The sequence below is a fragment of the Microcaecilia unicolor genome, chromosome 5, assembly GCF_901765095.1.
Source record: "Microcaecilia unicolor chromosome 5, aMicUni1.1, whole genome shotgun sequence".
NCBI lineage: Eukaryota > Metazoa > Chordata > Amphibia > Gymnophiona > Siphonopidae > Microcaecilia > Microcaecilia unicolor.
The window spans coordinates 50419773-50441924 of record NC_044035.1 but is presented as its reverse complement, the minus strand read 5'-3'; the positions used below and the strand labels follow the sequence as shown (position 1 = coordinate 50441924).

Sequence of the window (22152 nt, the reverse complement as noted above, 5' to 3'; positions counted from 1 at the left end):
TCCGGGCGTGGAGGCTGGTCCGGGCTGTCCAGAGTGGAGCGCATCGACACCTCCTGAACAGAGGGTGAGCGGTCCTCTCGGTGCCGATGCCTGCTGGGTGCCGACTCCCTCGGCGACCCAGAGCTCTCGGTGCCGACGCGGGGAGGAGACCGGTGTCGATGCTTCTTCGACTTCTTCCGAAGCATGTCACCGGAGCTCCCCGGCACCGACGAGGAGGACGTAGAATCCATCCGTCGCTTCCTCAGGGCCGAGGTCGAAGCAGGTCGATCCCGGGGGGGCTGTACCGCAGGAGCCCTCAGGGTAGGGGGAGACCCACCCGAAGGCTCACCGCCACCAGCGGGGGAATGGACAGCCCTCACCTGCACTCCACCCGATGCACCACCGTCCGACGACATCAGGAGACGAGGTCCCGGTACCACCGACGTCGATGCAGCTATCCGATGTCTCGGCGCCGATGCAGAGGGCCGATGCGATGCACTGGCGGCCAAGAATGAAGGTCTGGACGCTGATGACGTCGATGCACACGATGACCCCGGTGCCGATGCCGACGAAGAGCCCGAGAACAAAACGTTCCACTGGGCCAATCTCGCTACCTGAGTCCGCCTTTGTAAGAGGGAACACAGACTACAGTTCTGAGGACGGTGCTCGGCCCCCAAACACTGAAGACACGAAGAGTGCCTATCAGTGAGCGAGATTACCCGGGCGCACTGGGTGCACTTCTTGAAGCCGCTGGAAGGCTTCGATGTCATGGGCGGAAAAATCACGCCGGCGAAATCAAAATCCGAAATGACGAATTTGGAGCACCAAAACTTTAAGGGAGAAAAATCTCGACCGAGGCCGAAAAGAGGCCTACCCCGACGACGAAAGAAAACTTACCGGGGCGAAAACTGGAAACACGGGAAGGGGCAAACAAAACCCAAGGGGGTTTCCGGAGCACTTCCCGAACAAAGTTAGAACTTTTCCGAAGAAAAAACACGTCTATTTTAAAACGGACGCGCGAGGTCGACTCTCCGGGGCTCGACACGACAAAAACACAGCCGTACCGAGTGCGGACGAAAGAAGACTGGCCGGCTCGAGCCGGTTTCGGGCGGGAAGACGGCCGCGCATGCGCGGTGCGCGCGGGCGCGCGAGGGCTAGCAAAGGACTTTGCTAAGAAGATTCCGATTGGAGGGGCTGCCGTGGACGTCACCCATCAGTGAGAACAAGCAGCCTGCTTGTCCTCGGAGAATATCGTACTACAGGAAGCCGCTGAAAGTAAGATCTTTGACTAAGTTGCTGCATGCTCAACAGGGAACGAGCCCAGCATGAAATGGCATTCCCTGTGATATTGTAGCCTGCTTTATGGATTATGTTACTAAAGAGAAAGTGCTGAATACAGCAAAGCAGTTTAAGGAGGTTGACTGGAAAAGGATTAAAGTTGCAGTCTATAAAGACTTGGCATGGACTACCCTGTTGAATATCTTTCTAACATCTGGGGGGCTGGGACGGAGGGTGTTTACAAATATCAGTGGATGTTTCCGTTTGGGCTATGGATCAGGGCGCCACTGAGAAGGGTGGCAGGGGGAGCACTCCTCAAAATTCAACTTCTGACATAAGTGAGAGAAGTGGATCTACACCACGAGCAAAGCATCGTTGAAATCATGCTCGCCGAATAACCTCTCTTCATCAACCGTGCCCGCTCAAGAGCCAAGCCGTAAGACAAAAACATTGAGCCAGGTAGGGATGAGTAACCGGACCCTGAACCAGAAGCCTGAGAGCTTCCGAAAATCTGACAGGGAAATCAACGAGAAGGCACAAGAGGTCGGCATACCAAGGCCTGTGAAGGATCGCCTGAACCCTGTGTGTTTTGATCCTCTGAACTAGCCGCCCTATTAAGGGCTTCGGAGGAAATGCATAAAGGAGCCCCTCCAACCAAGGTTGAAGAAGGGCACCCACTCCCTGCGCCTTGGGATCTTTTCAGCGACTGAATAGAGGCACCTTCGCATTGAGAGAGGAGGCAAAGAGATTCATGACTGCTTGAAAACCTCTTTCCCTGAGAGCTCACTCCCTGGGATCCAGAGTGTTGCGACTGAGAAAGACTGCCTGAACATTCTCCGCCCCCGTTACATGAGATGCTGCAAGAGCCATTAGAGGTAGTTCTGCCCAACTCATAAGCTGCGCGGTTTCAAGTTCCAACAGATGACTCCTCGTCCTGCCTTGACAATTGACATAGGCGACTGCTGTGGCGTTATCAGACATGATGCGAACCGACACGCTCGCCAACAGAGGAAGAAACGCTAATAGTGCCTGGCAAATCACCCCAGTTTCCAAGAGGTTGATCGAGCAGAATGTCTCCTGCCGGGTCCGAAGACCCTGTGCACACTGCCCCTGAAATTGCGCCCCCCCCCCCCCCAACCCTTGAGACTGGCATCCATCATGACTACAATCCATTGCAGAGGACCCAGAGGCATCCCTTTGGAAAGGTGGGCCGTCCAAAGTCACCAGCGGAGCCTGCCACACTGCTGAGCTGAGAGTGGCAGTTTTCTCTGGAAAGGGTCCCTCTGCGGAGACCACCTGGACAGAAGGGACTTCTGAAAAGGTCTCATATATGCTCTGGCCTAAGGGACTGCCTCTTAACGTCTCTGCCATGGAACCAAGCACCTGAAGATAATCTCTCGCAAACGGTGCCGATGACTGAAGAAGCTGTCTGATTTGTGACTGCAATTTGAGGCTGGGGAAGAAAGGAAGACTCGTCCCTAACGAATGTCGAAGCATACCCCCAGGCAATCCAGCGACTGGGACAGCTGAAGGCGACTCATCTGCGAGTTGACCACCCATCCCAGAGATTGTAGGAACTGGACCACATGATCCATGACCTGCAGGCTCTCCCGATATGACTTTGCTCTGATCAGCCAATCGTCCAAATAAGAGAATGTACGAAAATCCCCTCTTTCCTGAGGGCCACCGCCACTACCACCCTTATCTTTGTAAACGTGCATGGAGCTATAGCCAGGTCGAAAGGCAGTGCCTGAAACAGAAAATGCTTGCCCAACCCCGCAAAGCACAGAAAACGATGCAAGGGCCAAATAGGGATATGCAGGTAAGCCTCTGTGAAGCCTACAGCAGTTAAAAACTCTCTGGTTCGCACTGCCACCATAACCGAATGAACAGTTTACATACGAAAAGAGGACACTCGGAGCTCGATTGACCGCTTTGAGATCTAGAATCAATCCGAAGGAACCCTCTTTCTTCAGAATGACAAAATAAATGTAATATTGGCCCTGTCTGATTTCCGACAGAGGGACTGGACAAATCGCCTGAAAGCCAATCAGCCTTTTTAGAGTGTCACTGACCACTCTCGCCTTGAGACAAGACCAACAGGGAGACTCCAGGAAAGCGTACCCGTCTCAAATAACTGGTCGGAGGTAATCTGGGCCCACCTCCGATAAAACTGTGTTACACAAGCTTCCATAGGAATCAGAGACTGGGCCTGAAAGCTTCATTGCGAAGGACGAGTGGTGAACTGGAAAGGGGTTCCCCCATCTCTACCTCCCCTTCGAGCTCCACAAAAGGACTGATTCCTCTGAAAAAACTGGGACCTCAGCCGAAATCAATCTACCTTGCCTAAAACGGCGAAAATCACGTCCCCAACCGCACCCTGAATACACCTTAGTATCTCCTAGACTACGAACCAACTTATCCAACTCTTCACCAAACAACAAAAGGGAAACCAACTGAGCTTAGACTGAAAGCCACATCCACTGAACAACCTCGTAGTCAAAAGGACCTATGAGCAGCTACACCCAAGGCCGTAGCCTTAGAGAATGCTCTTATCATATAAAGTGTCCACCAAAAACTAATCCCATCTCAATTTTAGCTACTTCTGTGTCAATCAAGGAAAAATCATCTGAAGTTCTATCCAGGACCCTTTCTGACCAGTGGAAGCTAGCCACCAAGGAACCACAAATAGCTGTCTGAACTGCCAGAGCAGAGACATCAAAACTACTTTTCAACAACGTTTCCATACGGCAATCCTGAACATCTTTAAGTGCAGTGCTCCCATCTACGGGGACTGTACTTCTCTTGGTAACCGCCAAGACCACCGCATCAACCACAGGAGGCTTAAGAAGGGTCTTGTCTGCATCAGGGATTAGATAAAGGTGAACCATAGACTTAGGCAGCCTAAAAGAAGAATCAGGCACATCCCACTGCGCCTGAATGTCTCTGATACCCTGGTGCATAGAAAAGTCTTACCTGGTCTCCGAATGCCCTTTACCAGGAGATCCACCTTACGGACCTCTAAAGATGCCTCTTCTTCCTCAAAATGTAAAGTAGATGACACCAAAGAAATTAGCTCCTATAAATCCTCTTTGTGAAAAATTCTAACCACCGAGGGATTCTCCACCGGGAGCACTGTACCTTCATCTACCTACCCAAGGTCTTCTGCAACCTCTTCCTCACCAAAGAATTCTGGCTCAGCCAGAGAAGGCATCTCCTAGTCAGGGTCAGAGCCTACATCTTCCTCTAGGGCACTTAGAAGAGACCAGCCGCCCCTCCAATGACCTTCTCACAGGGGCAGAGGGGGTTCCCAATTTGTGCATAAGAAAGGCTTTGTACAAAACCTCCATCAGACCCTGCTGAAAGTCCCCACAGCTTGCTCTGCCGAAGAAACATGCAAGGAGTCCAGCCACTCTGCTGACACTGAAGGGAGGGGGTGGGGGTAAAATGGCCTCAGCCTCCACACGCAGGCAAACACAGAACAGATCCACAGAATGAACAGAAAAGAATAACAGCTCACTGCACCAAAATCCACAAATATTAACTGCTAAATATGAAATATTAAAGAAGAAAGAAAAAGTCCAAAGAAGGAGACTGAAGGGCTTACCACTTTTCAACTGCTGGAGACTAAGAATACTGGATCTGGGGCTAGCTGGCCAGAGTTCTTATTGGCTCTCTCCAGATTCAGAGTTCTCAGTCTCAACTTGCTAGAAGGTGTGCACAACCCATCAGTCACATTCTGGGCCAGTCCGGAGCGACACTAAGGAATCTTTAATTTGTCAATTTGGCTCAAAACATCTTCCAGGTTCACTGAGATTTCTTTCAGTTCCTCTGCACCATCACCCTTGAAAACTACTTCTGGTACAGGCAGATCTCTTACATCGTCTTCAATAAACATAGAATTCATTCAGTTTCTCCACTATGGCCTTGTCCTCCCTGAGCTCCCCTTTTGCTCCCTCATGATCCAATGGTCCCATAGATTCCCTCGCAGGCTTTCTGCTTCTGATGTACCTAAAAAAGTTGTTACTGTGAGTTTTAGCCTTCTTTCCTAAAGTTTTGCATCTGATTTGCCAGTGCTTATGTTGCTTCTTATTTTCTTCATTTGGGTCCTTTTTCCATTCTTTGAAAGACAATCTTTTGGCTGTAATGGCCTCTTTACTTCACCTTTTAACCATGCTGACGTTTTCTCTTCTTTCCATTTTTGCAAATATGTGGACTGCATCTGGACTGGGCTTCCAAGATGGTATTTTTGAATAACGTTCATGCCTGATTTAGTGTCCTAACCTTTGCAACCAATTCACTTAGTTTCTTTTTAACCATTTTCCACATTTTATTATAGTCACCCTTTCAAAAATAAATGCAGCTACAGTAGATTTCTTTTGCGGGTTCATCCCAGATAGTAGCTCAAACTTGATCATGTTATGACACTGTTTCCCAGAGGACCCAACACCTCCACCTCTCGCACTATGCCCAGCACACTACTAAGGACCAGATCGAAAATGGCTCCCCCTCTTGTCAGTTCCTGGACCAGCTTCTCCAAGAAGCAGTCGTTTATTACATCTAGAAATTTTATCTCCCTGGCACTCCCTGATGTAACATTTATGCAGTCAATATCAGGGTAATTGAAATCACCCATTATTATAGCATTGCCCAACTTGCCAGCATTCCTAATCTCTGTAAACATTTCTTCATCCGTCTGTTCGTTCTGTCCCGGTGGACAGTAGTACAGCCCTACAAGAATACTCCTTCCCCTTTACACATGGAATTTCTAACCATAATGATTCCACACAATCTGTCTCATGTGAAATGTTTATTAGACTCAATTCCCTCTTTAAACATATAGCACAACCTTCCCCTCCAATTTGATCCTATCATTGAGATCCAATTTGTACCCTGTTAATAGTGTCCAATTGACTGTCCTCTTTCCATCAAGTCTTTGAGATGCCTATTATATCTACCTCATCATTTAATGCTATATATTCTAACTCTCATCTTATTTTTTAGGCTTCCAGCATTTGTACACAGGCACTTCAAATTGTGTTTTTTCCTTTTATCTACAAGCTGCTTAGAAGTTGAATGGGATAGTGTGTATCCTTTTTCCTGCTCTCTCATTAAGCACACCTGGCTTACTTTCAGCACTGTTGAAACCTTTCTACTGGGATTCTCTAAATGTCCTGTTTCAATAGTATCCTTCAAGGATACTCCACATCGAACCATGCCCTCCTGGGCTACTGTCGGCTCCCCCCTCCCCCATTCTAATTTAAAAGCTGCTCTATCTCCTTTTTAAAAGTTAGCATCAGCAGCCTGTTTCCATTCCTGGTTAATATGTAGCCCATCCTTTCGGAATAGTCTCCCCCTTTCCCAGAAAGTCACCCAGTTCCTAACAAATCTAAATCCTTCATCCCTGCACTAGCGTCTCAACGATGAATTGAGACTTCAGAGCTCTCTCTGTCTTTTGGGACCTGCACGTGGAATGGGGAGCATCTCTAAAAATGCTACCCTGGAGGATCTGGACTTCAGCTTTCTACCTGTATTGCTCTCCTGTCTCCCTGACTCTCACCTATCCACCCCATCCTGTTAGACTGTCACTGAAATGCTTTGATGTTTCACTCATCCCCTGTCTCCATGCATATAGACTTGTCACTGAAATGCTTTGATGTTTTGCTCATATATACTGTCATCTACCAACATTTGCTTATTTCCGATCCGACGAAGGGCAACCTTCGAAAGCTAATCAAGAAATGTATTAAGTTATGTCCAATAAAAAAGGTATCATCTTATTTTCTTTTCCATGTTTTATTTTGTTTTATTTCTATTGATTACATAAGAGCCGAAAATTGACTTCCAGAACCTCCCCTCCCACATTTTGCTATGTCACTGGTAACCACAAGTACCAAGACAGCCGGCTCTTTCCCAGCACTATCTAAGATCCTGTCTAGGTGATGAGTGAGATCAGCCACCTTCACATCAGGCAGGCAATTCACCAGGCGATCCTCACATTCACCAGCCACCCAGCTATCTATATGCCTAATGATCGATATCACCAACTACAACAGCTGTCCTAACCCTTCCCGCCTGGGTAGAAGTTCTTGGAGACATATCATCGGTTCAAGAGAATAGTGCATCCCCTGGTGGTCAGGTCCTGGCTACAGGAGTACTTACTACTTCACCAGGGTGATGCTCTCCTTCTTGCAGGGGCTGCCAGACTGGTGGTGGGATTTCTTTACAACATCCGTGTAGGTCTCCCCTATGTACCTCTCTGTATGACACTGTGAATATTGTTACTTGGGGGGGGGGGGGGGGGGGGGATTTATGAGAGCGCATCACCTCTTCGTGAAAAACTTCATTGGCTCCCTATCAGAGAACGAATAAACTTCAAGGTCCACACACTGATTCACAGGATTATCCATGGAGAATCTCCGAACTACATGATCGATCTGATAGACCTTCCAACCAGAAACAGGTCAGTATCTTCTCCAACATACCTCAACCTACACTATCTTAATTGCAAAGGTCTCAAGTACAAAACCTCCTATGCATCCAACTTCTCCTTCATAGGCAGCCAACTATGGAATGCCCTACCCAGATCCATTCGCTCAATCAACAATTATCTACCCTTCCAGAAATCGCTGAAAACTCATCTATTCAAGCAAGCATACCCAAATGATCTAACCTAATTTTATGTACCCTTTACCCACCACTTAATCACTCGACAACGACTATGCTAACCTTCAAACTATTCCCTCCTCCGGCCACTCCCACCCCTTATCCCTGGCTCATTTCAACCTTCCCCCTCTGCCTCTTCTACCCCCCTTCTTACTTGCCCATCCCACCTATCTCCATCATTATTCTGTTATACCACAGCTTGTACTCTCTCTACAATACCTTGTAACCCCTATTACTATGTAAGCCGCACTGAACCCGCCTCGAGTGGGAAAGCGTGGGGTACAAATGTAACAAATAAATAAATATATAAATTTAGTATGAACATACTGGGGAGACAACTTTTGTATTGCAGTTTGTTCCAGTTGGTGTTGCCAATTTAATATATAAAGTTTTTTGTTTTTTTGGAAAAACAATAGACAGAAGACATGAGAGAAGGATTGTTCAGCTGCCTAACCATCCTGAATGATCTAGACAGATTAGGGTCTATGAAATTAAGTGAGAAAATATTCTTTTACCAATGGGATAGAGTATAAAGACCTAGCAAGTTCCTCTACCAGCTCATCACGAACATTCCTGAATCTCCACTACCCAAACTATAAGGGACTGAAATATAAATTAAAATATGCATCCAGCTTCTCTCACATGTGCACGCAAATTTGGAATGAATTACCAAAATCTATAAAAATAACAATCATGACCTTCCATAAACTATTGAAAACTTATTTAAGCATACAATAACTCCTCCTCATAAATTCAAATTAACAAAACGCAATTATACAACATGTATTCTCTATATCTCAACTGTTTTGCTAATTATCTTGATTTCCAGTTTAATGATCCTAATTGTTTAAGCTATTTTTTGTCATAATTGAAGTTTAACCTTTAGCTCTTATCATAGGTCGAACTTTCCTCTTTTAACCTAACCTAATCTGTCCCTTTGCCCCAACTACGTATTTCTCCTATCCGGAACTGGTAATCACCACTTGCGGAATTATGTAAGCCACATTGAGCCTGCAAATAGGTGGGAAAATGTGGTATACAAATGTTATAAATAAATAAGTTCCAGAACTGCCTCCAAACCAACCCCCAATTCTTCACTAAATCCCACCAGCATTCTCATGAACTCTGCCTCCTCCCTCTGATCTTAACTGCAGTGTGCTAGGATTAGCCAAGATTCACTGTCAATCCCCAACCCACTGGTAAGTTCTCATGTTGGACTTTTGAGGATTCACCATTTTCTGCCATTGAAGGCAACAAGGGATATCAAGAAAACCTGACTTGTTGGTGGCTTTCGGAGACTGGAAGCGAAGACATTACCTTTTCCACACCATTGCCTCTTTTTCTATCAAACACCTGTGGCTCACACAAAACAGCTACCAAACTCATTTGTAGAGCCAGGAAAATTATAACATAGTAAGTCTCCTTTCTGGCCATCATTGGCTTCCCATTGTGTTTAGGATATTAAGATGCTAACCTTGATCTTTAAGTCCCTTCCTACCAACCACCACAAATAGTTAACTCTTTTCAGTTCTGTTTACTAGCAATTCTCCCTGCTCTCAACAGAATTCACCTTGAATCTACATGCTACTTAATTCTGGTATACCATCTTGCTTTACCCAGGGCTGCTCCAAGGGTATCTGATGAACTAGGATGGTAAACCTTTATCCATGCCCCCTCCCCTTCAAGGAGTGGATCAAGGCCCTTAGCCCTATCTCCACAGGAATGGAGAAGTGGCCTACTGGTTAGAGCACTAGTCTTGACATCCAGAGGTAGCCGGTTCAAATCCCACTGCTGCTCTTTGTGAGCTTGGGCAAGTCACTTAATCCTCTATTGTCTCAGGTACAAACTTAAATTGTGAGCCCTCCTGGGACAGAGAAATGTCCAATGCACCTGAATATAACTCACCTTGAGCTACTACTGAAAAAAGGTGTGAGCAAAATCCAAATAAATAAAATACAAATAATTGCTTTTTCCTTTCCCTACACCTTTTCCCTCAGGCATCCAGCATCTCCCTTCTGTTTTTACCAGTGCCACTTCTGCCCTTCACCAGGTCAGCTCTAAAGTAAAGCAAGAAAAGTATGGAGTCAAGCAGATGAATGAGTTCAAAACCTGCCACTCCCACACCATCTTCCTATTCAGAGGGGGGCAGCACTTGAAGACGTGCCTCAACTCAAAGTTCTGCACCAGCCACTTTCACTTTCCATTAGGGCTGTGAGGACTGCCCTCAGATTTATGGCACCCTAGGTGAATGCCTAGTCTGCCTAGAAGAGCTGGCCTAGCTATACTCAAGTTTGAGATGTTCGTATTCTTTCAAACTGGGCCTAAAATCTTGGCTGTTTGCACTAACAGTTTTTCCTCTGTTGAGTCTGCCATTCCTCCCTGCTCTTTAGAATTCTTACAAAATGTAACTTCTTCCCAACTGCACTCCCCTAATCCTGTTTTAATCTCAATTTTCCTTGTGTATTTATGATATTGTACATCTTTCTGCTCTTGTACATGAACTGTGGTATATCAAATCAGCTACCTTTACAAATTTTAAGCAAACAAAAAAAAAAAAAAAGCTTGGTGTACATTTTGCAATAAGAGATCAAGTGTCTGATCTCAAGTTGTACAGACATACTAATCACTTGAATGTAGTAGTGTAGAGCAAAACTGATGTTAACCATCTTTCTCATTCTTTTCTACAATGCTCCTGAAAAAAAAATTAGTATAGGCATATTGTTACTGTGGCACTACACACTAACCACTGCTTTATTAAAAATTGTTTTACGTTAACAATGTGGTAATAACTGAATATTCTGTATGTTAGTACAAAAGCAACAAAAAGAGAGAAATATTAACATTCAAAAACTATAAGAATCTTAAAAAGATCAACATAGGGAAGAATGTGCAAAGCCAACTTTCCATAATGAACACTGGGCAAAGCAGAAACAGGATAGAGATCACACCAACCTGGACACACACCCAGCCATACCTTGTTCACTAGGTTCTGATTTTCTCACAGTAAGATCTAGAGGAGTGTCTTGGTCAGCCATCAGCAGCTTACTAAGCACAGGGTTCTGAGATGTTGCAGCTGTAGGAGAGGTTTGTGTTGGGGATGCTTTCGACAGGCTTTGGTTCTTTGTGCTGTTGGGCTGGCTGGAGTCCTGAGTAGAGCTAGTTTTTGAGGTATATTCAGCAGCAAACTGTCGGATCATTCGCTGCATTATCTCACGAGCCACTAAGGGAATATTTGGGTCGGACACCCTGGGGCTGTCTGCAAGATAAAATATTTAGATTTCAACAGTCAAAACACATTTTAAAGATGTTTTTTCTTAATACAAGTTAATAATCTTCAGAGGGAGAAAATCCGAACAAAAATAAAAAGATAAAACTGCTACAAGAAGAAAAAAAGAGCATAGAGTACAGCAAAGCTATTGAATTTTCACAGGTATTTTGTGGACAGCAGCCCACAGAAGTGAGTAACATTTATAAAACCCAGAGACTGAATTCCTCTCAGAAGCTCCCCTCAATTCAATATATAAGCTATATAGTAGAAACCAGTGCCCAGATAAAATAGGAAGGATTATGTGAACTAGTATCCTAGGATTGATTATGTGAACTAGTTTCTCCAATTCCCAAATGCTCAAAACTCCAGCGCTGTACTGAACAGCACTGAGTTTACCAGCACAACAGCGCACAAAAATAACTTCCTCATGCTCAATGCTAATAGTACGTGCAAACGATATGAACGCTATTTATTTGGATTTTGCTCACACCTTTTTCATTAGTAGCTCAAGGTGAATTGCGTTCAGGTATACTGGATATTTCTCTGTCCCAGGAGGGCTCACAATCTAAGTTTGTACCTGAGGCAATGGAGGGTTAAGTGACTTGCCCAAGATCACAAGGAGCAGCAGTGGGATTTGAACTGGCCACCTCTGGATGTCAAGACCGGTGCTCTAACCACTAGGCCACTCCTCCACTCCACTATTAGCTTCAAGCATGAGAAAGTAAAGCATCAGGATCGTGCCAGGAGAATGTGCACAAGATCTGTGTGTAAGCTTATGCCCAGTCCGATGGGGGGGACAGGAGCTTCTGAGGTGTGCCATACCAGTGTGCCATGGGGAGGTCTGAGCAGCTTATTTCTGGTTCAAGTCGCTCACATTAGCTGCAACCAAGTAACAGGAAGGAGGCTGTCAAGCTTCTGGGTTTCACTTTCATGGTTCGAGATGTTACCTCTCAGGTTGGCACCTCCCCACTGCCACTACAGCATCACCACCACTCCTCCTTCCGGCTGTCCAATTGGGAATGTGAATCCTCTCTTCAGAAACCCTAATGCCAGAAACAAGCTGGCGTTAGGTTTTCTGCATTATGGGTGCCTTCAGGGCACTGTGCTGTGAACACTTCAGGGAATATGGAAAAATCTCATTTAAATCACAATTCAATGCTATTTGCGCTAGTGTGGGGCGAGAATGGCATTTCTGGTAGTAGGGGAGTCTGTGATTTGCATGCTGGAAAACACAGGTGCTAGTCCAATGCTAATGGCCTCTAGCTCCCATGTTTGCTTCTGGGCATCGGAGCCTAAGAGAATGAAGAGTTAAGCAACACTGCTTTCTCACAGAACAAACAGTATAGCAGCAAGGCAAGGTGTGAGGAAGTCAAGCAATTGCCTGGGGTGTATCACATTGCCCTTTTGAATCAGTCTGCAAGATGCAAGCCTATGAACCCGAAAAAAGAAAGGGCATCATTCTATCCAACGTCTGTGCTGAACAGCAGTACCTGAATGTAACATGTCATAAGATACTAACCGAACATAAACATTTCTTATATTCTGCAATTCCCCATTAAGTTTGGTTCAATGTGGATAACAAACATAGAGAGACTAGAACAACTCTAGAAATTAACAATAAGACTTCACATCAACACGTCAATATCACATTTTATAAATTATGATAAAATGAATCCATTTAACAAGCAGTTTATTTAATAATGAATTTCTGAAAGAGTTAGAATTTTAATTTATTTCAAAATCTCATATAATCAGTTTCTAATCTAATCTCTAGTGGAAGAGAGCTCCTAATAAGAACAGCTTGATGTGAACATAAACGTAACATAAGAACATAAAAGTAGCATAAGAGTAGCCATACTGGGTCAGGCCAATGGTCCATCTAGCCCAGTATCCTGTTTTCCAAACAGTGGCCAAGCAGAAACCCAAATCGTGGAAACACGCCATACCACAAATCCCAGGGCAAGCAGCTGCTTCCCATGTCTGTCTCATCTGAACAGCAGACAATGAACTTTTCCTCCAGGAATTTGTCCAAACCTATTTTAAACCCAGATACACTAACTGCTGTTACCACCTCCTCCAGCAAAGAGTTCCAGAGCTTAACTATTCGTTGAGTGAAAAGATATTTCCTCCTATGTGTTTTAAAAGTATTTCCATGTAATTTCCTCGAGTATCCCCCTAGTCTTTTGTACTTTTGGAACAAGTTAAAAAAAAATCGATTTACTTCTACTAGTTCTACACTGCTCAGGATTTTGTAGACATCAATCATATCTCCCCTCATCTGTCTCTTTTCCAAGCATGTGCAATAATTGCTGAAAACATTTTGTGTTTTTTTTATATGCATCTCCTTCCACAAATGGAAAATGAACTAGAACAAAGAAGATACATACCTATAGCAGATATTCTCCAAGGACAGCAGGATGATTGTTCTCACATGTGGGTCGACGTCTGCGTCGGCCCAGGAATCGGACCGTCGCGCAAATGCATTCTATCAGTTAAATCAAAAGCATAAAAAGCAACAAATCAACTCCAAAGTGGAGGTGGGCGGGTATGTAAGAGCTATCAGCCTGCTGTCCTCGGAGAATACCTGCTACAGGTATGTATCTTCGCTTTCTCAGAGGACAAGCAGACTGCTTGTTCTCACATGTGGGGTATCCCTAGCAAACAGGCTCACTCAAAACAATGAACATTGGTCAATTGGGCCTCGCAAAGGCGAGGATGTAACATAGATTGACCTGGAATCAAACAACTAACTGACAGTGCAGCCTGGAACAGAACAAAAATGGGTCTAGGGGGTTGGAGTTGGATTCTAAACCCCGAACAGATTCTGCAGCACTGACTGCCCAAACCGACTGTTGAGTTGGGTATCCTGCTGAAGGCAGTAGTGAGATGTGAATGTATGGACTGATGACCACGTTGCAGCCATGCAAATCTCTTCAATGGAGGCTAAGTGAGCCACTGACGCAGCCATGGCTAACATTGTGAGCCATGACATGGCCCTCCAGAGTCAGCCCAGCTTGGGTGTAAGTGAAAGAAATGCAATCTGCTAGCCAATTGGAGATTGTGCGTTTTCCGATGGCGACTCCCCTCCTGTTGGGATCGAAAGAAACAAACAACTGGGCGGACTGTCTGAAGAACTTCGTCCGCTCTACGTAAAAGGCCAATGCTCGCTTGCAGTCCAAGGTGTGCAAACTGCTATCGCCAGGGCGGGTATGAGGACGGAGAAAGATTGTTGGCAAGACAATTGACTGGTTCAGATGAACTCAGACATCACCTTTGGCAGGAATTTAGGGTGCGTGCGGAGGACTACTCTGTTGTGATGAAATTTGATACAAGGTGCATGTACTACTAAGGTCTGAAGCTCACTGACCCTATAAGCTGAAGAAACAGCCACCAAGAAAACGACCTTCCAGGTCAAGTACGTCAGATGGCAGGAATTCAGTGGCTCAAAAGGAGCTTTCATCAGCTGGGTGAGGATGACGTTCAGATCCCATGACACTAGTGGAGGTTTGAAAGGGGGCTTTGACAAAAGCAAACCTCTCATGAAGCGAACTAAAGGCTGTCCAGAAATAGGCACTAATCGCACTAAGATGAACCCTTACTGAGTTGGTTTTGAGGCCATACTCTGATAAGTGTAGAAGGTATTCAAGGAGGGTCCGTGTAGGACAAGAAAGAGGATCTAGGGCCTTGCTGTCACACCAGACGGCAAACCTCCTCCATTTGAAAGAATAACACTTCTTTGTGGAATCTTTTCTGGAAGCAAGCAAGGCTCTGGAGACACCCACTGAAAGACCCAAGGAGGCAAATTCTAAGCTCTCAACATCCAGACCGTGAGAGCCAGAGACTGGAGGTTGGGATGTAGAAGCGACCCCTCGTTCTGAGGGTTGGAAAACAGTCCAATCTCCACGGTTCTTCGGAGGACAACTCCAGAAGAAGAAGGAACCAAATCTCACACGGCCAGAAGGGTGCAAATCAGGATCATGGTTCCGCAGTCTTGCTTGAGTTTCAGCAAAGTCTTCCCTACTAGAGGAGAAATGTAGGAGAAAGGCATCTAATGCTAGTCTGTCGTGGGCCTGAAGTCTGGAACAGAACTGAGGGATCTTGTGATTGATCTGAATGGCAAAAAGATCCACCGAGAAGGTGCCCCACGCTCAGAACATCTTGCGGACTACGCCCATGTTCAGTGACCACTCATGAGGTTGCATTATCCTGCTCAACCTGTCGGCCACACTGTTGTTTACACCTGCCAGATAAGTGGCTTGGTGAAACACGCCGTGACGGCGAGCCCAAAGCCACATCTGGACGGCTTCCTGACACAGAGGGTGAGATCCGGTGCCCCCCCTGCTTGTTGGTGTAAAACATGATTGCCTGTCTGAATTAAGATTACTTGGTTGGACAGCCGATCTCTGAAAGCCTTTACAGCGTTCCAGATTGCTCTTAATTTCAGGAGGTTGATCTGCAGACCTCTTTCCTGAAAGGACCAAGCTCCTTGAGTGTGGAGCCCATCTACATGAGCTCCCTACCCCAAGCGAGATGCATCCGTCGTCAGCACTTTCCATGGCTGAGGAACTTGAAATGGTCGTCCCATGGTCTAATTGGATCGAATCGTCCACCACTGAAGAGAATTCTGAAAGCAGGTGGACAGTTGGATTACATCCTCTAGATCCCCCGCAGCTTGAAACCACTGGGACGCTAGGGTCCATTAAGCTGATCTCATATGTAGACGTGCTATGAACTGTGGAGGCCATGTGCCCCAGAAGTCTCAACATCTGCCGGGCCGTGACCTGCTGAGACACTCGAACCATGTACACCAGGGACAGAAGGTTGTCCGCCCTTGCCTCGGGAAGATAAGCTTGAGCTGTCAGTGTTCAACAGAGCTCCAATGAATTCCAATTTTTGGACTGGGGTGAGATGGGACTTAGGATAATTTATGACAAACCCCAGTAGCTCTAGCACCCGAATATTCATTCGCACGGACTCCAGAGCACCCTCCTTCGAAGTGCGCTTCACCAGCCAATCATCGAGATAAGGAAACACATGCACTCCCAGTCTGCATAGCGACACTGCAACTACAGCTAGGCATTTGGTAAACACTCTGGGCACAGACGCAAGGCCAAAAGGCAGTACACGGTTCTGAAAGTGCTGTATTCCCAGCCGAAATCGAAGATACTTCCTGTGAGCTGGAAGTATCGAGATGTATGTGTAAGCATCCTTTAACTCCAGAGAGCATAGACAATTGTTTTCCTGAATCATGGGATGAAGGGTGCCTAGGGAAACCATCCTGAACTTTTCTCGGACAAGAAATTTGTTCAAGGGCCTTAGGTCTAGGATGGAACGCATCCCCCCTGTTTTCTTTTGCACAAGGAAGTACCTGGAATAGAATTCTAACCCTTCTTCCCCTGGTGGAACGGGTTCGACTGCTTGGGCCTGTAGAAGGGCGGAGAGTTCCTCTGCAAGCACCTGCTTGTGCTGGGAGCTGTAGGACTGAGATCCCAGTGGGCAATTTGGAGGCTTGGTGTCCAAATTGAGGGTGTATCCTAACCGGACAATTTGAAGAACCCACCAGTCGGAGGTTATAAGAGGCCACACCTTTGGTGAAAAAACATTAACCTCCCCCCAACTGGCAAATCGTCCGGTACATATACTTTGTCTGCGGCTATGCTGAGCCAGTCAAAAGCCCATCCCTTGCTATTGCTGGGGAGCCGCAGTGGCCTTAGGCGCACGCTGCTGAGAAGCAGAAGTGTACCTACACCTAGCATAGGAATAGGGAGCACTCCTCTTCCCTCCATAAAACCTCCTAGATGAGGAGGCAGTAGCAGAAGACGCCCGGCGGGAGAGAGAATCCATAGCATCATTGTGCTTCTTGAGCTGGTCAACTACATCCTCTACTTTCTCACCAAAAAGGTTATCCCCCCGGCAAGGAACATCCGCCATCCGCTGCTGGACCGAATGATCTAGGTCAGAGTCACGCAGCCATTAGAGTCTGTGCATCACTATACCTTGGGCAGCGATCCTGGATGCTACATCAAAACTGTCGAACGTACCCCTGGCCAGGTCTGATGCTGACCGGTCCCAAGGGCCCTGCACAGTGGATGGCCTAGCAGCAAGTGGAAAACTGCTCTATGCACACCCACTCCCTGTGTCGGACACGGGTCTAGCAGCTATGGGGACCAATGTACCCAATGCTGGTGCAAGCGGCAACACTCATGTCTATGCAGATGTAGATGATTCGGACCTGGCTCCAAAGGTTTTCTTTCTGAGCCTCTCTCTGCATACGCAAGCACAGAACACAATAAGTAGAGTTATGGTCTGGCCCCAAACACTGGATACACCAGGAATGGGTGTCATTCACTGAGAAGGTCCGACTGCAGCGAGCACAGCACTTGAAGCCACTGGGAACCTTTCATGACATGGAAGAGAAAACGAAAAATTATGTTTTACCTGATAATTATCTTTCCTTTAGTCGCAGCAGATGAATCCAGAGACTTTTGGATTGTGTCCATCTACCAGAAGGTGGAGAGAGAGCACTGAATTGTAATGCCTTACAGGATGGAATGCTCCTTGCTCTGTCAGTATTTCTCACAAGTCAGAAGGAAACAGAATTACACTATATCTCCTTCCCCACAGGAAAATGTAATCAGCCAAGGACTGCAAACACGGAAACTGATCACAGAGTCCATCTAAAATGTGAATACATAAAAAGTAGTAACACAGTCCAACTGAGAAAACCAACCGAGAGGAACCATCGTCAACAACAGGGTGGGCTTCTGGATTCATCTGCTGCAACTAAAGGAAAGAAATTAGGTTAGACAATTTTTCGTTCCTTAGCGTCAGCAGCAGATGAATCCAGAGACTTGTGGGATGTAGCAAAGAAGTCCTTAAGTAGGGCGGGAACCGGAATCCCCTGATACTCCAAAAGGATGCATGCCATGTAGCAGAGTATCTATAAAGGAACAACTGGAGAAGGCACACAAGGCAGACCCTGTCATGGCCTCATATATTTACTCCAGGGAAAACAGACAGTATTCAGTCTAGACAGGTGCCACAGACTGGAAAAGGCGGCGCCCGGAATCCAGCCGGAACAGAAACTCACTAGAACAGCTGCAGACTTGGTAGCTCCCTTGAACTAACAAGGTAGCACAGTTGTGGGAGACACCTTCCTCCAGAGATCCCAAGGAAAGCCTGAACAAAAGAGCAGAGCCACAGAACTTTTTCAATTCCCAAAAGTGTAGGACAGTATGTCAAACACCTAATCAGCAGAAAAGACAAAGAGAGATTGGGCGTATCATCACCGTAGGACTCCGGTGGAGCTCAACAGGACAAGAACCAGAGCTCCGAAACCCTGCTTGGACCGAGATCATGATCTCGGAACCTAACAAAGCTGCCGGATGATATCAAATGGCATACCAAACAATAAAGGGTGCAAACCCACATGAAAAGAACAGCGAGACTTGTACTTAGGATGATGTCCCACCTAGATTTACTACCCACAATGGTAAGCCTGTGCCAACAACAGTCTGCCTGTAAAAGGAGGTAGAATGTAATGCAGCAACTGCAGGCCGTGACCATCAAAGACATCCTGTTCGGTTGATACCCGAACCAAATCATACAAGGAACTGGAAAAGACACCAGCTCCAACTTCCCACCTAGAAACTCAGGTAGAGGTTGACTGTCGGATTCTGGGAAGAACTCTAAATCCGTGCCAGGCAGTTAAGATATGCCCTAGCAACCAAAAAGCTGCATACGGACACCTGCCGAGAAAGAAAGAACTTCCAAATTGTCCAAGAAAGGAAGTGTTGGAACCACTAGCTGTGTTCGAGTTTGGTTTGGAGGGACCAATAGAAAGAAGAACCAACAGCCAAAGTGGAATCAGGCCCATGAAAGAACGAAGACAGAGGTCCTTGCCTTTGCACGTAGCCCAAAGCCAAAGGCCTGGTAGAAGAAGTAGACCCTGACCTGGGCAAGAATCTGCTCCTTAGAAGCAACAGAAAGAAATGTGGACCGCAAGCCCATGGTGACTATCACATCCAGTACTCCCAAATGCGGCTGGAAAGAATAGACCTGTGGAGAAACCGAAGTCAAATCCAAGAGACTGAAAGGGAATAACTACCCAAAAATAAACCTGTATACTCTCAAGAGAGAAAGTCACAAATGAACCAGGTCCGAGGCACGGAACATCCCCCACCCTACCCAACCAAAGGAAGGCTGCCAGTACAAAATCCTGCATGACCATTTGACTTGGTGTCTTGTTTTACAGACCTCCAGGTAGCTGGAACAAGGTTCAGACAAACTTCATGGATTTCATCTCAAACACATGTGTAGCTGACTCCAATGTACTAGTACTAGGAGACATCAACATTCACTTAGAAAACCCAACCTCAATCAACGCACAAGAATGCAAGGAAGTCCTCCATCTATGGGAGCTCAAATGGCCTCAAATGCAAGCAACCCAGGTCAAAGGGCACACACTGGATCTCATCTCACATAAAATGTCACCAAACCAGAACTTATTCATAACAGATATTAAATGGACAGAAACACCCTGGTCTGATCACTACAAACTAAACCTCTCCCTACACTGGCGGAAGAAGGGATCACACCAAACCCAAGAACCCACATCCTACAGAACAAGAGGTCACGTAGACACAAAAACATTCTGGCAAATGACATACAACAATGACTGGACAGCACAAAGACTCCATAAACTATCTCTTGGAATGGGATACAAGATGCAAAGGCATACTAGATGATATAGCACCCTTACGAACAAAAACATCACGCAAACACAACTCGATACTGTGGTTCAACGACGAACTGAAAAAGCTAAAAACACAAACCAGGAAACTTGAAAGAGCATGGAAAAAAAATAAAGATTAATACACACTCAACACATGGAAACAATCACTAAGAAAATACAAACGCAATAAAACGGGCCAAAAGATCATACTATAAAACCAAAATAGGGACAGACAACAAAGACACAAAGAAATTATACCAACTCGTGAACAAAATCCTAGACACCAACTTGGTCACTTCATCGAATACAGACATCCCATCTGCAGAAAAACTTGCCAATTATTTCAATGAAAAAATTGTAAATCTACGCAACACGCTACCTCACAACAACCCGAACATAGAAAATTTCCTCAATAAACTGGACCCAACTGCTGTAGAGTACCCGGCTGACCGAACCTGGCTAAACTTCGCCTCCACCCCCTTACCGTCGATACAGTTGCACAGGCGATCAGCAGATTCTCGAACACTCACTGCTATCTAGACATCCGTCCCAACTATCTAATGAAATCCGCCGCTGACCGCCTCATCGCAGACCTCACATCCCACCTAAACTGCATGCTTCAACAAGGTCTCTTCCCAAAGGAAAATGGCAACATTCTACTCACCCCGATACCAAAAGACACCACGAAAAAAGCAAATAAAAATCACCAATTACCGACCAGTAGCATCCATCCCGCTGTCAGTCAAATTGATGGAAAGCATGGTAGCCAAACAACTTACTGAATATACAGTGGGGGAAATAAGTATTTGATCCCTTGCTGATTTTGTAAGTTTGCCCACTGACAAAGACATGAGCAGCCCATAATTGAAGGGTAGGTTATTGGTAACAGTGAGAGATAGCACATCACAAATTAAATCCGGAAAATCACATTGTGGAAAGTATATGAATTTATTTGCATTCTGCAGAGGGAAATAAGTATTTAATCCCTCTGGCAAACAAGACCTAATACTTGGTGGCAAAACCCTTGTTGGCAAGCACAGCGGTCAGACGTCTTCTGTAGTTGATGATGAGGTTTGCACACATGTCAGGAGGAATTTTGGTCCACTCCTCTTTGCAGATCATCTCTAAATCATTAAGAGTTCTGGGCTGTCGCTTGGCAACTCGCAGCTTCAGCTCCCTCCATAAGTTTTCAATGGGATTAAGGTCTGGTGACTGGCTAGGCCACTCCATGACCCTAATGTGCTTCTTCCTGAGCCACTCCTTTGTTGCCTTGGCTGTATGTTTTGGGTCATTGTCGTGCTGGAAGACCCAGCCACGACCCATTTTTAAGGCCCTGGCGGAGGGAAGGAGGTTGTCACTCAGAATTGTACGGTACATGGCCCCATCCATTCTCCCATTGATGCGGTGAAGTAGTCCTGTGCCCTTAGCAGAGAAACACCCCCAAAACATAACATTTCCACCTCCATGCTTGACAGTGGGGACGGTGTTCTTTGGGTCATAGGCAGCATTTCTCTTCCTCCAAACACGGCGAGTTGAGTTCATGCCAAAGAGCTCAATTTTTGTCTCATCTGACCACAGCACCTTCTCCCAATCACTCTCGGCATCATCCAGGTGTTCACTGGCAAACTTCAGACGGGCCGTCACATGTGCCTTCCGGAGCAGGGGGACCTTGCGGGCACTGCAGGATTGCAATCCGTTATGTCGTAATGTGTTACCAATGGTTTTCGTGGTGACAGTGGTCCCAGCTGCCTTGAGATCATTGACAAGTTCCCCCCTTGTAGTTGTAGGCTGATTTCTAACCTTCCTCATGATCAAGGATACCCCACGAGGTGAGATTTTGCGTGGAGCCCCAGATCTTTGTCGATTGACAGTCATTTTGTACTTCTTCCATTTTCTTACTATGGCACCAACAGTTGTCTTCCTTCTCGCCCAGCGTCTTACTGATGGTTTTGTAGCCCATTCCAGCCTTGTGCAGGTGTATGATCTTGTCCCTGACATCCTTAGACAGCTCCTTGCTCTTGGCCATTTTGTAGAGGTTAGAGTCTGACTGATTCACTGAGTCTGTGGACAGGTGTCTTTCATACAGGTGACCATTGCCGACAGCTGTCTGTCATGCAGGTAACGAGTTGATTTGGAGCATCTACCTGGTCTGTAGGGGCCAGATCTCTTACTGGTTGGTGGGGGATCAAATACTTATTTCCCTCTGCAGAATGCAAATAAATTCATA

General features: G+C 46.1%; 1 protein-coding gene across 1 annotated transcript in view; it reads right to left on the bottom strand.

The window, feature by feature from the left end:
• LCOR (ligand dependent nuclear receptor corepressor) overlaps positions 1 to 22152 on the bottom strand; it is a 129910-nt gene that overhangs the window by 29729 nt on the left and 78029 nt on the right. Inside the window, exon 5 of the mRNA XM_030202871.1 lies at positions 10898 to 11179. Within this exon, the coding sequence (XP_030058731.1) occupies positions 10898 to 11179 (282 nt within the window). The remainder of the gene's footprint in view (positions 1 to 10897; positions 11180 to 22152) is intronic.